At 34.7% G+C, this 17,794-nt stretch overlaps 1 protein-coding gene across 2 annotated transcripts in view; it reads right to left on the bottom strand.

Moving 5' to 3' along the window:
• The window catches only part of LOC131036667 (dynamin-related protein 3A), a 128,626-nt gene that overhangs the window by 61,386 nt on the left and 49,446 nt on the right, over window positions 1-17,794 (bottom strand). For both annotated transcript variants that reach the window (XM_057968612.2, XM_057968611.2), the window contains exons 9-10: window positions 16,280-16,386; window positions 16,053-16,145 (exon numbers count right to left, since the gene is read on the bottom strand). In XM_057968612.2, the coding sequence (XP_057824595.2) occupies window positions 16,053-16,145; window positions 16,280-16,386 (200 nt within the window). The remainder of the gene's footprint in view (window positions 1-16,052; window positions 16,146-16,279; window positions 16,387-17,794) is intronic.

The raw sequence follows: 17,794 nt of genomic DNA on the forward strand, positions 1-17,794 counted from the left end.
AAAAGAGGGAAAAAATAATAAAAATAAATATATATATATAATAATAAAATATAATATAAATGAGTTCGAGATTATTAGTTAAATACAACTCTCGGCTATATCATTACATGGGCATGAAAAATAAAAAAAAGAATGTCTCCGAAGAATCATGAGTAGAGGTGATGGCGTAACTATAGACCATGAAAGCGGATCTCAGGATAATAATGGAATAGTATAATTATAATATATAAATGAATGATATAATCAAATCTTATATAATAATATAATAAATAAGATACATGATCAATAATAAATCCTATTAATGACTAATAAGATTTATATTTCATATTTATTAAGTATTAATATTATTAATATATTTCATATCTTAAATATTAATATTTATATTATTTATTAATATCTCATATTTCCTTTATTATTAAAGTCAATAACTATAAAAGGCAGTGCTTGGTATAAAAGACAGTGATTAGTATCAAGACTTAATGACCGATGTATATAGAATGAATAGAATACTGATCAAACATTAAACAATATTTGATTAACAAACCGAAAATATAAATCAATATTTTAACAGCCACGATTTGCTATATAACAAATCAGTTAATTGTGAAGTGGCACCAGTTTAGGAAGAGACTAGTCTCTTGGAAAATCACGTACTCAGTTTAGGAAGAGATTAGTCTCTTGGAAAATCACGTACTAAGTCATGAACAGCAAGGTAATAAAATACGATTAGTCAGTAGAAAATCTGATATTAAAGGTTGTGGTTATGGTTAGAACATGGACTAAGGCTAAAGAGACAATGATTTACATATAGTGGTGACAGCACTTTCATCAAAATATAATTATTAGAAAGGATGGCTGATTCTATCAAAGATTTGTTTATATGAAGCAAAAGAAGCGTTCAATATTTAATCAAAACATGGCGGCAGTTTGTGTACACAGCAGTTTGTAATAACAAATAAGTCAGCGCCTCATTAAGGTAATAAACAACGATTAGTATGAGAAGAGGAAAGGGTACAATTTGTTAAGAATAAAAAACATAAAAAGCTGTGATAATGAAAGGGTGCGATTTGTTTACTTGGAGTTTAAGTTTTCTTGTGAAGAGACATGTCTTCTTGATAAAGAACGGATATAAAATCATAAAGAGAGCGGATGGTATAGGTGAGGAAAAAGGGGGAGAACATGGGAAGAAAGGAAATAAAGGGAAAATCAGTAGGAGGATATGGGGTCTGCTGCGTGGAAAGAGGAAGAGGTCAGGTAAGTAATGAATGAACACTTCATGTTATATATTAACAAATAAAAATAATGAACATTTTATTATATACGTTACTAAATATAATTAATACTTATTTAATGTATATGTTAAAAAAATACAAGTAATTAATATTTATATATATATATAAATGAATGAATAATTTAATATATATGTTAATAAATATAATTAATGTATATTTAATATATGTTAATGAATATTTTTATATTAAGGAATGGTTTTTAGGAATATGTGTATGGTTTTTAGGAATATGTGTAAACATATGTTAAACGGATATGTGAAAACATAAATACATATTAATGAACAATTAGGAGTATACGTAATAAATAAATATGAATATTGGTTAATGAACTTTTTTATGAAAATATGTTAGGAAATACATGTTAAATTAGGAATATGTAAATGTGGATTATGGAATGGAAAATATTAATCAAACGCAAAAATGTATTATAAATGTGATTATATGATGTAGGCTATAGGGAGGAAACTCACTTAGTCTAAGGGAGGGATTATGATAATCCCTAGGGCAGTATATATACTGAAAACTGATATGCATATGTATGGCTTGGTTGATTAAACTCAACCAAGAAGAGACGGATCTAGCCGGTCCCCTCTGAGGACTTGGATGATGGAGGCATCACCCAAGGCAAGGAATAGACAAGGGTCTTCCTTGGATGGCTTGGGTGTAAGAGGTTACACCCAAGACAGGATTCGAACTCATCTTCGATTTCCTGAAGGGCTTGGAACCAAGGGGTTCCAAGAAGGCATTCGTATCCTTTTTATTAGATGAAAATTATGATCATGTTAATTAAGTATTAAAGATAGATTGCAAATTAAAAATGGTTTATATATATATTTATATGTTGTATTCTAACAATCTGTTTTGCAGGACAGTAATCTCTAACTAGTAGGGACATTACACTATCTATGTGCACAAATTAGGATAGGGCTGGGCCCTTTCTCTTCCACACGCCAAGCAAGGTCAAACGTGTGAGATTGTAGCATCTACCTTAGCGCCCAGGATAGGGCGAAACCTAAATAAATCATGGAGTGAGATATAGGGCCGACCCTATCTTGCACATATAACGTGGGAAAAGAACAAAGACTTTAGCGCCAAAAGGTGCCTTATTGGGCCGACCCAATAAGGCACCAATCCTCATATATAAAAGCTACATAGAATGCATCTTGATACAATTATCATATATGCGAATCAGATCTGCAATAATAGTGCGAAATATATCTGCTCTCCTTTGGTGTGAAGATACCTGATCTATGGATGCGACTCTGCTCTGATTGATGCGAACTTAAGTCTGCTGAAGAAGGCACAGTTATGCTGATTACAAAAAGGTCATTTGAAGCTGAAGATATCTGCAAATGTATTCAGCCTGAGATAAGTGTTGTAAGACTACAATTTATTCATAATGAATAATCAGATCTGAGGATCTGTTGTTGCTGGGTTTTTCCTCCAAGAGGGAGGTTTTCCCAGGGTAGACTTGTGTTGTGTGCCCTTTCTATTTGTGTGCTTTGATTCTTGTGACTGTGCATTATTATTTCCTGCTCATTATTGTTAATCTGATCACAAAAACTAACATGGTATCAGAGCCTAGGTTTGCATGTGTAGTAATCAGATTTACAGCCTAAACTTCTGTGTGATAGCTAGGGTTTTCAGATGATTACATGCACAGTCAAGGTCCTTCATCTACATCAATGGATTCCTCATCCTCTTAGTATCTTAGAACCTTCAAAGGTGATGAATCTCAATTTATTTCAAGGGAGATAGGTAAGGGAAAATGTAGGTGATTTGAAGCTACCTTAAAACTTTCCTTATTTTGATACTTGCTGTCATCCTTATATATTTTTGCTATCATATACCTGCTATCACTTATATATTCAATGTTTTCATGGCTGAATGGTGATAGTGTATATATATGGATGTGTATTAGGATCTGAGTATAGGTAAATGTCTTCTATCTATATGTCTGAATCTGTGTGTTGAAGGTTTGTAAGGGTTGGTGTTTTGTTTTACTATATCATGTCTCTAAGGAAACCTAATGTCTACTCTTGAAGATAATGTTTTCAAATTATGTCTCTCTGAAGAAAGCATTCGTGCATGACCTGAGAAGCCCTACCTCAATCAGATCTTGTCATCGGACTAATTATGAAAGTCTACCTTTCATCTCTCTCTTTTAAGATGCTATGGGTCCACTTTGTAAGTAAGAATGAATCATCAGGTCTGTGAATTCTTTATTTAGATAGGGTTTTAGAGGGAGTCTTGATATCTTTTAATATCTCATTTCATTCTTGGGTTCTAATCATTATGGTTTAATAGAGGAATTGATAATATATATCTAATGTATATTCCTTGTCTATTGTAAAATGTTTCTTTATGATGATACTAACCATGATACACTGGATGTATCATACACCCTCTGCAGAGTGCAAGGTGGTAGTTCTTTCCACCCTTTGCGGAGTGCAAGGTGGCAGTTATTTCTCACCCTCTGCGGAGTGCAAGGTGAGTTCACCCTCTGCAGTGTGCAAGGTGACAGGTTGCTCTTCTCAGTGAAGAAGCTTATGTATCCTCTGCGGTTGTGCATGATTTATGTTGTATGGTTATATATATCTTTGAGTATTAATTATTGCAGGTGTGCATATGGAAAAGTCTCTGTCATCCTCTGCGGATATGCATGATGAAAGATCATGGTGTTACATGCAGGTCCCCAGGAAAGTGTAAAGTAATGAAGCGTTGGCTTCATCCTCTACAGGCATTGCAAGAGAAGATCATGTAAAGGTTCATTGTAATGTAATTGCGTGATCAAATGACAAATTGTATATTGATTGTACTATTAGGGCTAGGCCCTAATCCTAAATCTTGTAAATGTTCATGCCATGGGTTTGTCCATGAGAATTTGGCTATGTATTTATTTTCCTCCCTAGTTAAGAGGGAGTGTTTTTTTTTGTGTAACTAGGATAGGAAAATAAAAAACGATTCGGATTGCCTTAAGGCATCATCTGAATCCTTATAGGGCTGGCCCCTTCTTCATTAAGGAGGCGTGTAAATAGGGTTGGGCCCTATCTCCATCTAATGTATTTATATAAAAGGGCACATAGGGCTGGGCCCTATCTATGTGCACAAATTAGGATAGGGCTGGGCCCTTTCTCTTCCACACGCCAAGCAAGGTCAAACATGTGAGATTGTAGCATCTACCTTAGCGCCCAGGATAGGGCGGAACCTAAATAAATCGTGGAGTGAGATATAGGGCCAACCCTATCTTGCACATATAACGTGGGAAAAGTACAAAGACTTTAGCGCCAAAAGGTGCCTTATTGGGCAGACCCAATAAGGCACCAATCCTCATATATAAAAGCTACATAGAATGCATCTTGATACAATTATCATATATGCGAATCAGATCCACAATAACAATGCGAAATATATCTGCTCTCCTTTGGTGTGAAGATACCTGATCTATGGATGCGACTCTGCTCTGATTGATGCCAACTTAAGTCTATCGTTCATGCTGAAGAAGGCACGGTTATGCTGATTACAAAAAGGTCATTTGAAGCTGAAGATATCTGCAAATGTATTCAGCCTGAGATAAGTGTTGTAAGACTACAATTTATTCATAATGAATAATCAGATCTGAAGATCTGTTGTTGCTGGGTTTTTCCTCCAAGAGGGAGGTTTTCCCAGGGTAGACTTGTGTTGTGTGACCTTTCTATTTGTGTGCTTTGATTCTTGTGACTGTGCATTGTTATTTCCTGCTCATTATTGTTAATCTGATCACGAAAACTAACAAGCTTGGGTGGTTTGGGCTGTTTGTTCTATGAATGCCCTTAAATCGTTGCCCAACTATTCACTCATTTTGCTTCCTCTTCTATGCATTAACTAACTCCCACAGGATGGCAAGAAAGTTGCTCTGATACCATTTGTAATGTCCCCTACTAAGTTTAGGCATGTTTTAACCATTTAATCCATCTCATCATACTTATGACTTAAACTAAATTGATTAGGAGACAAAACTATCTTGACAAGAATCCAATCAGTGATATTTCATAGTTCAATCAGTAAATTGTTCATTCAATTTACTATTTCTATACATATTTATATATAAATATATTTTTATTTATTTTCAGATAGTATTATAATTTATATATATTTTACTGCAGAACAGTTCTTATAAAATAAAATAATAATTATAATCATTATATTATTTTCTATTATCGTATTATTATTAAGTCCTGCATAAGAACATTATCTTGCTTCATATATTAAACATATCACCATACATACCACTAAGAACAAGGATGTTTTCTGCTTCTAAGCTTTCTGACCATCCCCTTTTTGAATGGATGATGTGTTGTATATACATCTCCTCAATGGAATGGAAGGTTATGTCTTTCCAAGCGGTCATCTTCCTTCCAAGGGTGGCAACCTTTAGTACAATGTGTTTGCCTTTGACTAAATCGTTGAATGTTATTAACTTGAAGATCATTTTCCTAAACCCGTGTCTCTCTACTAATGACCTGTGGCTGTAAACTAAGATCGTTGCTTTAGTTGATAATAAGATCGTTCCCTTAATAATAATTATATATGCCTTGGTCAAGTGATCGTTCTGTATATATCAGCCCATTGAAATTGCTTTGTTCATTGAAGATTTGTCAAAAGAATATTATGAATGCTTAAGTCCTCAATTATTATTAATTAATATAATCAACGAATGATTATTTGAAATTATTAAATAATTATTGATCAGTAATAATATTCTTGAAATATTTAAATTAATATTATTATAAACAAATATTACAATGTCATGCCCCCGTATCAATTGATATGGTGATGTTTTGATAGTTGATTATTTATTTAATATATTTGATATGATAGTTGATTAATTATTTATCTAATTTAATATATCTAGAAATAATAAATTACTGATTGGTTAAGTCAGTCAGTAATCACCGTAAAGAAAAACAAATTAATAACATACATCTATAGATTCAGAAAATTGTCTTATGAAATAAGACTTCACAATTTTCTAAGGCTGAAGTCTTATTTCATAAGACAATTTTCTGAATCTATAGATGTATGTTATGAATTTGTTTTTCTTTACGGTGATTACTGACTGACTTAACCAATCAGTAATTTATTATTTCTAGATATATTAAATTAGATAAATAATTAATCAACTATCATATCAAATATATTAAATAAATAATCAACTATCAAAACATCACCATATCAATTGATACGGGGGCATGACATTGTAATATTTGTTTATAATAATATTAATTTAAATATTTCAAGAATATTATTATTGATCAATAATTATTTAATAATTTCAAATAATCATTCGTTGATTATATTAATTAATAATAATTGCTCCATTTAGGTTATATATAACAATCAAGGAGGGGACATGACTGTGTGAAACGCATCCCTGGGGAGCACTATGAAAAAAGTCAAAATAAAACTTTCTGAGGCACAAACGTGTGGAAGGCAAGCACAAGATGAGTGTCATGTGTGAGAAATGTTCTATCTCTCTTTATAATGGTTAAGTATTTTTCTGCATTTCTTTTTTCTTTTTGTTTTTTTATGTTTTATTCTAAAAGTTGTCTTTGATGTCACGGGGTTGAGCTTAACAGTTAAAAGTTTAAAACATTGAATTCTCAATGTGGAGACCCAAGTTCAAATCCCAATGAGACATCTAATATGGAATTCTAAGATGTGACTCTTGGCCTTCCATGGGTGGCTTCTAGTATGGTTGCTCAAAAGGAGCTGATATTTAGTCTCTTGGTTGTGATTGCAAGAGCTTGTATCAGTCTCATGTTGATGCTTATATGAGAAAAATATTTGTAATGATGATCAATAAAAAAAAGTTGTTTGAGGTACAGATCATTTTTCATAAATAGCATATTTGACATGTCTTGCAACTGTACTAGGACTATAAGTAGTTAGGGGTAAGTAATCACACCATTTATCAGAAAACTGTCATATTCTTATCTGTAGACAATTATCGAGATATGCATATTAGGGCTGGGTAAAATACAGAACAAATGTGAAGTATAGGAATTTACATACTGTCAATAATAAAAAGTAAAATGAACAGACCAAATATAAACTTGAATTGCTTGTTTAGTACGTGTCTTGAGCTAAAATATCAATCAAATTTGGGGAATCCCTATCAAACACAAAAAGAATACCCGTTCTCTCTCTCTCCTACATTAAAGTCCTGGCACAAAAAAAACTGTAAGATGAGAGGACATGATATCAGATGTTCACCTTTTGCAAAGGGGTGTGTGTGTCTCGCATCTCTTTTGCTTTGTCCATAGCCCAGTTTGTATGGTCCTGGGTTGTGAAATCAACAAAATCATTGCTTTTTGATCAATCAAAATGAAACTTTGCACATTAATGTTAAAGTGTGGTCTCTCACTTTTCATAGGGAATCAACACTATTAAGAATTAAAATTCCTTTTTGTGCTAATATATGGAAATCAGCAACTGAGGATATCCTTTAGACCACCACAAAGCTTCTACCCCTACCATTGTTTGCATGGTGCCCCTTCAAAAGTAGAAACACAATGTCATGCCCCCGTAAGAAGAAATCTATTATATATATATATATATATATATATATATAAAGGCTAAGACTAAAGAGTTTAATTATTAGAATTCTATTAAATAAGGGGAGCCGACCAGTTTAAGGATATTCAACTATTTAAAAGGGCCGACTAGTAATCAATAAGGGCAGCGGTTAGGGCAGTGTTTAGTTTGGAAGAGGTGCATCACTTTGCAAGGGTTACCCCTTCCACTGTTGAAGATATAAAAGGAGGATGAATTCAGATATCAGATCATTAATCATCAGTTTGAAAATAAATAATTATTCTCAAAGGGCAGTAATGAAGAGTGATGACTCATTTCTTATGAAGGGGTTTGACTTCCCACAATTGAAGATATTAAAGAGAAGATCAATTCTATCATGACCGAGATCATGTCACAATATGATAATAGTATCCACTATCATATCATAAAGAAAGAAATGAATTTAGAAAATTCTCTTAATTAATAAGACTTCACAATTTTCTAACACCTAAGCTGACAGCCCATAAGGCATTTGTTCCCTTGATCAGCAATCTGTAGCGTTAACAAATCTTTAAACAAGCCATCTCCCAAGGGTGTGATGGCTGGAGAGTTTCCAAAGGATGTGATGCATGAAGAGGCATAAGTTTAACAGCAGTTTAGTAAGCCAAGAGGCAACAATCATAATAAAAGGAGACACCACTTTTTAGAAGGGACATGGCCATGGAAAGGACATGACTCTCCATTACCAATGGAGGGATATATATTGCAGATCGATACCCAAAGGACAGCATGAAGGATATCGAAAAGATCAAGAATTCGATCAGATCAATCTTGGATATAAGCAGTCTGCATTTCAAGACACAGCAGTCTTGTGTTCTAACAAATATTGTGGTATACATTATGATGATGTTGTTTAACATATAATCACTTACATATTTCGGCATAGTTAATAATGTGAAATGCTAATCAATCTAGATTCTTAATTTATCTATTAAATTTACTTTTCTCCTACAAACAATCATGTCGAGGTTAGTAAGGAAATATAAGGGGGGAGAGCAGATACAAGATTCTCTTCTAAGTAGACCACCCCATGTTGGATGGATGACTTCCTGCCACTTGTGGGCCAAGGGGGTTGTATTGTACCCTTGGGCTCAGATAAGAAGAACGCTCCATGCGGCCTATTGCGATTTCCTCTCCAACCTCTAAGATGGTTGATTGTTGGAAATGAATTGAGAATAGATACAATCATAGGTGGGTTAATAAGGTGCCACAAATATGGAAGGCAGAGACGGACTCCCCCACTAAGTAGACCACCCCATGTTGGATGGATGACATTCCTACCACTTGTGGGACAAGGGGGTGTGGTATTCTGCCCTTGGGCCTAGTGCAAGGGATGTTTTGGGCACCCTATTGTGCTTCCTCATCCAACCCCTATTATGGCTGCACTCTAGAAATAAATAGTAGATTTAAGTACATGATATGATTTAATTATGGAATGCTATTTAATTTAAGGGATATTGTAAATGATTATTAGTACAATTGATTATATGTGAACATTTGTATGCTATTTGATCCTATTGATGGGTGTTTTGTGACGACACCAACACAAAATAAAGTTTACAAATAGTCACCTTATCCTCTCTTGATCAAAATCAAATGTATGCTAAGATTGCAGGAAGATCATACATTGACTCCAAGGTTCCAACTACGTACTAGCGACTTTCTGATGGATATAGGCTCGTTTGGCTTTGATGTTTGCTAAATATCCAAGGGGACTTAGGTTTGGATAATTCTTTCACTTCTTTGTTGTGGCTGGAACTTCATCATCGGATATAGCAATTCTATGATGCTTCTACCTCAAACGAACTAAACTGGAATGAACTGAAATTAAAGGGGAAAGGGTTTAGGAAGACTAAGCTAAATCTAAGAACTCAATAGATAATCATGATCCAAGCGAGATCAACCACACTTTACTTCACCACTAGTAGACAACTACATAAAGTGGGTGCAATCTTCAGAGGTGTTTAAAAGATTTTAAACCATTGATAAACACCATCAGAGAACAATGTTCATCCAACAATTTAGATTAAGTGCACACATAAAAGGGCTCAGTCCAACCTTGCACTGTTGATAAATCTAAACTAAGTGAGGAAGGTGAAACCATGCAAGCTACAAAATAACACAAGTGTATACCATCAGAGAACAATATATCACTGTTTATTACTTCAATAGCTTATCGCAACAATTTCATACAAATCTCCCTGCTTTACAAGTGAAGGGGTGAACCCCTTTTATAGGCCTCCAAGAGGAAAATGGACGGCCTAGATTACAAACTAATCAATGGCTAAGATTGAACATGCAAAACCCTAATTAGGGTTTGACCAATAGATTCTCAAATACATGATGCCAAGTAGTGGGGAGAGTCATAAATGAGGAATCTCACCCGCTACACATTAATTACCCTTTGCTCAAAATGGCACCCAGTATTAAATGCACCACTACATCAAAAATCACCCAACATGCATTGATGAGACACTATCCCCTTGAATATGCTAGCCACCATGCAATTAATCAGCCATTACTTCTTGGAATATGGTAGCCGCCATGCAATTGATCAGCCACTACTTGGCCAAATATTCCCCAACAATAAATGCGCCACCATCATGCAATCAATAGATTCTTGTCCAAAAATGGACAACTATTATCCTGTTCATTTACGGCAAATGCAACGAATTTGGTGATGATGGCTTCCATCTCTCCTATGAAGACACTTGGCATAGTCCCCAATTTGAATTCCATCAATGAGATGTCCTCTCCACACATGGAGAAAAACTTCTCGCATCTTGATGCCGCTTTGGAAAAAATTTCACAATTTTGTCCACTTCCAAAGGAACCCTACACATCTGGAATTCTTGGAGAGAAAACCTTTCTAGAGAGATTTTTTCGTCCTAACGGAATATTTTTCGTTCTTGTTCACATCTTGTAGGGAGATTTTTCCATCAACTGAACACTTTTTCCATGTTCAAAGAAATTATATCCTATCCAGAGTTCTTGGAGAGAGAAAATCCTCTCTTAGCCAATTTTCCTTGTGCCTTCAAATTCTTCATCTTGGGTGCAATTCCTCCTTGAAAAAGAATTTTTTTGAATTTTGAACATTTCTTCGTAAACCTCAATTCTACTTTGCTCCGAAGGAAGGAAATTCTTCACACCTTAGCCAATTTTTTACTATTTCCAAGAATTTTGTCCTAAAGGAAGGAATTTCCAACACTTAGTCAATTTTTCACTTTCCTAGAATTCTACATACTTGGGCGAATTTTGGCCTTAAGGAATTTTGTTGAGGAAAAAATCCTCCATGGCATGGAATCCACGTTCTCAACTTGTCCTTGGGTGCAACTTTGCCATAGTGGAGGAACTTGTGAAAACTGGAAATTCCTCCTTGACCTTGGTTTTGGTGCCCTAGAGTCCTCCTTGAGCGCATTATTGGGGTGGAGGAAATTCCTCCATGACTTGATATTTGCACTCTCGTTCTATCCTTGGGCGCAATTTGGAGGAGGTGGAGGAATTTCCTTGGAGAGGAAAATTCCTCCTTGTCTTGATTTTAGTGCCCATCAACCTTTCTTGAGCGTCAATTTGAGGAGGTAGAGGAATTTTGGAGTTATTGAAAAAAATCCTCAGGGAAGATCTTTTTATTTTGGAAAGTTCCTCAAGCAAGGATTTTTGGATTTTGGAAATCTCCTTAGGGAAGGATTTTTTGATTTTAGAAATTTCCTCAAGCAAGGATTTTTGGATTTTGGAAATTTCCTCAGGCAAGGATTTTTGGATTTTGGAAATTTCCTCAGGGAAGGATTTTTGGATTTTGGAAATTTCCTCAAGGAAGGATTTTTCGAAAATTTCTTAGGGAAGGATTTCTTTTATTTTGGAAAATTCCTTCTTATCTTGGGATTTGCACCCAAGAATAGATTTTCCATGCCTTGTCTTTCTTGAGGAGGATTTCCAGATAGCCACAATTTGATCATCTACCTGCTCTTCAACTTTCCAGATTTGGACTTGGATTTTCAAGAATTCTCTACCATCAGTGTCCTACCCACTACCTGAGATAGACCTGTCAAAAATAGACTTACTAAAAATATTAAGTACTTCCAAACATCGAATTAGGGAAAACCAGGACAAGGTGACACTTACTAAAAATAGTAAGTTTTTTTAAATGCAAAATTAGGCCAATCTGGAACACAATGAAACTTACTAAAAATAGTCAGTGCTCAGAATTCGCTCAAATTTCACTGGTAGCTTCTTTGAAGGATTCTAACTTCATTGCTACGTTCAGATTTCCAAAAATCCTAAGAAAATGACCTCAAATTTAAGTCTGAAGGGAAAAAACCCTAAAATAGACAAAATAGGCTTCAAACTTGGTCAAATTCGCTTAAAACACTTTCAAACTTGATCAAAATTCATCAAAAACACTTACAAACCAGGGAGACTGAAGGGATTGGTGTGAAAAGACCCAAAGAACCATAACCAAAAGACCAAGACGACCTAAAATGCAAGGGATCCCCATATGCAATGGGAGGATGTGTGAAAAGGTCACAACAGATCCCTAATTAGTCTTATGAATTACATTTCAAATATTGGCTAACATTATTGTAGAGTTTACACCATAGTTTATGTTGAAAAGGAAATTGTTAACTGGCAAGTTTGTCTTGAACGTGATTTTAAGGCAAGATTCAAGATCATCTCAAATTCCGCACAATTTTCAAGTACCATTGGAATAATTCCTCTTCAAAGAATTTAGAATACCCAACAAGAATACCTCACCTACATCTTCTAGGATGCTAATCTAGACATAAACCATACACACATAAATCTCCAAACAAAAACCCGACTTTCATGATTTTTAAAAAATCTCCGATTGAAACAATTTTCTCCCCAAAGAATTGTGATTTAATTAGCAATTTTTAGGGGGCTTAAATCAAAAAAAAAAAATTGAATAAAACCGCCAAAAAAATTACCAAAGAAATGCATTTACTATCCACCAACTTGTCTTGAAACCCTAATCACATGAAATCGTTGATTTTTAGCATAGAACTAAGTGCTAACTGTTGGGAGATGGTTCACCATCAAATATTTGACGCGTTTCATCAGATTGTATTGTGTTTGAGGAAGTCAAAACTCTTCATTTCATGCCTTTTGACCATTCATTAAACTCAATTAAATTTAATTATATTATATTTTATTTTTACTTTTTTTTATTTTCATTTTATTATTATAATTGTTTATTATTAAATCCCATTTCAAAACGGGGGCATTACAATGTTCCTCATGCTTTGATTTTTCATTGAAACTTGTATCTATGATCTCTCAAATTCTCAACTCAAAAGTCCAATGTTTTTAACTCCATCATCCACTTTATGCAAAATCAAGAAAAATTCACTTGAATAATAATAGCTAAAATTGTGGCTCAAATGGTTTCTCTCTTCTTTTGTACTAGCAAGTCTTTATTATCTAATGGAAAAATATTTAACACTCCCTTTACTGTTTTACATATTTGCTAAAATAGCTATCTATGAGAACATTTCAATATCATTCATGGTCATTTGAGATGTAAGATTTTGTTTCAATATATAGTGTACCATTCCATGAATGTTAAATAGGTATCAGGCAAACTACTGCATGCCTTGAGAGAAGTCATGCCCTACTCTTGTGGGCTTATCTTAATCCCTCGAAAAGCAGGTCTCCTATATTTGCTCTTTAACAATCCAAATAGATGTCAGCAGCAACTGCCCCATTGCAAGGGAATGTTCCTTGGGCTTTGAAATTTTATTGAAAATTGTACCTATAATCTCTCAAATTCTCAACTCAAAGTCCATCAATGTTTTTAACTCCATCATCCACTTATTCGCAAAATCAAAGAAAATTTGCATAGCTAAAAATGTGGCTTTAATAGTTGCTCTCTTCTTTTGTACTGTTTTACATCTGCTAAAATAGCTATCAATGAGAACATTTCAATATCATTTATGGTCTTTTGAGATGTAAGATTATGTTTCAAAAGCATTTTCTATTACTTTATCTTGAGCTATTTGATTCAAAACCTATTAAGTTGAACTTTGCAATTGCTTCCTTTGTCATATAATTTCCCTTTCAAACTCTTAATATAGTTCTCTTTCACACTGTTCTAGAAATTGCGAGTATTATTAAATCACAAATATGAACTAGCTGATTCCCGTTTCATAATTCATGATGTCTGATCAGCATAGGAAAATTGGATTTTAAAGGCCAACTTGGACAGTCATGAGGTTGAATGACTTAAAAGAGGCTTTGAACTAGGAGCTTCATCATCAGGACCTGCAGCCCTCTAGAATAGCTCTATTTGTAGGAGCAAGAGCCATTGGCTATATTTGATTTTTAGGAACTTTGTACTTAGTTTATAGGTTGACTTTGTACAAACTATATTGTAATTGAAATGTTCTCAATTGTAACCATTTAGTTATTTATTTAAGCACTATGAAGTATGCATTGTGCAATGCAATGTAATGAGCTATATGAATATAAACAACAAAATCCCATTTTCTATAATTCATGGATTAAACTCTATTTTTTTGCTCACGCCTAATTGAGAATGCCCTAAATTTGCACTAATTCTCAACCATTTACAACAATTACTTCAATAAGCAGATTATCATAATTAAGCATTATTAAATTCATGGCAGAATTATCAATTCAATCATAAAGCATTTAAATATATATGGAAGGCTCAACCATAGGAGAGCATGGGAGAAAGTGACTTAGATGCGGTGTCTCGGATCCCCTACCCGAGGCCCAAGAGCTGATATATCATCCCTCTTGGCCTCATGTAGCCCAAGCCATCATATGAGATGGTCTACCCAGTGAGGTGTCCACTTTCCATTCCCCCTCATCTTGCCAACCATTTCCCTCTCCCTATGATTGGACTTCTTGTGTTGATTCACCATGATAGAGGGATGAGCTTACAACAGGGTGCCCCAGAAGTCCATGCCTCCTAAGCCCAAAGGCAATACCCTCTGTACCCCTTTCGCCTCATGGGACTATCTGGTCCCCACCTTGAGGTGGCGTACCTAGGAGAGTGTCCCATCACTGTAACCCTCTTGCAAACCTTATTTCCTCTACCGTGGGTGGTTTTAATAATCAGACAGAATATATATAGAGCATCCTATATTATGTCACATATTAAACAGTCATAAGCAACAGAATATTATTAATCATCATGAGCAGATAATATCCATCATGTTATGCACAAAGAATTCATAAATTCTGCTATTTTCTGTTCTTAAAGTCTGCTCCTTAAGTCTGCTCTAAATCTGCATAATTATTTACTTTCCTAATTCTCCTTAATGCTCTCAAGACAATCTTTACTTATACCCTCTAAGGTGTCCTTTCCCACCAAGAGTTATGTCCCATTAATCAGGTCGTCTGGGTATAAAACACTTTATTTTCAATTATTAATTTCCTTGCCCAAAAAGGGTGCACTTATCTTGGGAGGTCGGCCAGCAAAATAATTAATTTTTATTTATTTATATGCCCAAGACTTTCTTCCAAGTCGGCCATCTCTATTCATGACCTAATTCAGGTCAGTCCCTTCTCATTTTATGGATGATGTTTTTATTAATAATAACTGTTAGCGACCAAGTTTGGTGAAAGCTGTGGCTACTTAAGCAGGGACATGACAATATATCTCTATGCTGTGGAAATACCCTTAAAAAAATTTTAAAAATAGCTCGTCTTTTTTCTACATATTTCAACACTTTTTTTAAATCTGATTTTCCCCCATTTTTTTCAAAAAATCTTATACTTTTGTTTGCCAATTTTTTCCACAAACAATTTTTTCTGCTATGTTATAAACCCTTCCCCACCGTCACCCCATGGAAAATGTCTAGTTGCAATACAAGCAGATGTTAATGCAGATAAGCGGTGAATACATTATCCATATTCTCAACTTATCAATCAATCAAATATATCACCACTAGAAAACTACTCAATCAAGAGCCTAGCTTGACATTCCATAAAGGTTCATTAAGAGGAATGCAAGTGAACAACATGAAATCAAAATGTCAGCTTCACTAGCACCAAGCTCATTTCTAAAACAAGCTTGGAACTTTCAAAAACAATAGACATACGAAACATCCAAAGACAAACATTGTTATTATCAAACTCAAAGATGGTGAAGCTTCTCACCTCGGGCACAAAGAGAGCACCTCTGGAACCTGTAGCATTTTGAATGGCTGTTTGAATGTCCTTATCAGAAATGTCCTCACAAGGATCCACATCCTGTCAAAATATAATAAATGTACAAAAACATTCTTCTGTAGTAAAACTTGGAGATGATTAAAAAGACAACATATTCCAGAAAAAACAAAATAAAATCTAGAAAACTGCAAAGGTACATGTGAATGTGATAGTACCTCTAATCTCTTGACAAAAACTGACTGAATGATATAGTGGATTCGTGCTCCGCCAACCAGCTCAAAAGTCATTTCTTCATGTTTCCCCTCAATACTAGATGTAAACGCTACCAAACAAAATGCAAGTAAAAAAACTATTCAACAACATGTAATCTTATCTTTCTCTGAAACTGCAAGTGTAAATTTTTTGTATATTGCTAATGTTACTAGAGAACTCCCCCTAACGTTGAGAACAAGTTTCTAGGGGGAAAAAAGCTAAGGAACTCCATAGGGAACTTTTCAAAACATCTCCCCGAATTTCCCAAGAAAGGGAGATTCGACAGGAACACATCCCCTATTTTCTGAGACTCGTTCCCTGAAAAGGGAAGTCTTATGAGACTTCCCAGGCTCCTGTTTGGGGTCATATATCCCCAATATCAGGAAACTAGTCTCCTGAACAAAGGAAACTTGATACTATCAAAGATAATATAAAATAAGACAAATCCTAATACAATTGAAAGTACAAAAACAATAAGAAGATGAAAATGATCCATTGTTGAATGCTGATATATGAGGAGATTGTACATATGTGATCTCATTTTTTAACCCCACAGTCCAACATACCTACTATGTGGATACAGACACTCTTGCTCTTCTAGAAATATATATGAAATTTAATAGCATGTGGTCAAGGGAGATCTAATATTTGTGAGAAAGATCCCACAATGCAACCATATGATTTCATTGATTTGAGGGTCAAACAATATATTCAACATAGGTACTATTGTATTAACACACCCTTGCACATGTTATCTACATATTGAACCCAATATGGTAAAAGGAGAGACTTGTGAAATTGACTGCGATTAAAAATGATGTACACAAGGGTTTTTTGTTGTTGCCAGGATGTATACTCAGAAGGGCCATGAAGTTTGAGGAGCAATTTTCCCAGTATGCAGAATTTGTTGATCCGTTCAACAAACCCATTACAGCTAAAGGAATAACATGGTTGGCAAAAAGAAACTAAACCATTCAGTGAACAAGACATGGTAACAAACCCCAGAACATAGGCACCTTGCTAATTGGTTGCTGTCAGACAGCTAGGCATCTGAGAGGAACTAGTCGACTTATACATTCATACACTACTAAGAAAAACTGATTTAACTCTTGGAGAACAGAGAAACTGGTTGGAGTTCATAGTAGCTTGCGTCTTAAACATAGGAAGACTACCAAGTATTTGATGGGACCTGCTATACATTGGATTCTTAGGAAGCCATTCAAGTTTTAGGTATTCAGTAGGAATTAGATGGGGTATCCCTGAGTATGTTTGACTTGCCAGAGTACCATATTTGAGCATTGATGCCACTTTTGAAACCATGGAAAGAGCTAATGGTAGCACACACATGAGCCACAAGCTAGAGTTGCTCAATCTTTTTTTTCTTTGGTATTTTAAGGAACATCTACTTTGACCGTTATGTATTTAGTTTACAGTAAGACCTACTACTATTTTCATATCTAGAGTTTGAGCCATCCTTT

The sequence above is a fragment of the Cryptomeria japonica genome, chromosome 1 (assembly GCF_030272615.1).
Source record: "Cryptomeria japonica chromosome 1, Sugi_1.0, whole genome shotgun sequence".
Taxonomy (NCBI): domain Eukaryota; kingdom Viridiplantae; phylum Streptophyta; class Pinopsida; order Cupressales; family Cupressaceae; genus Cryptomeria; species Cryptomeria japonica.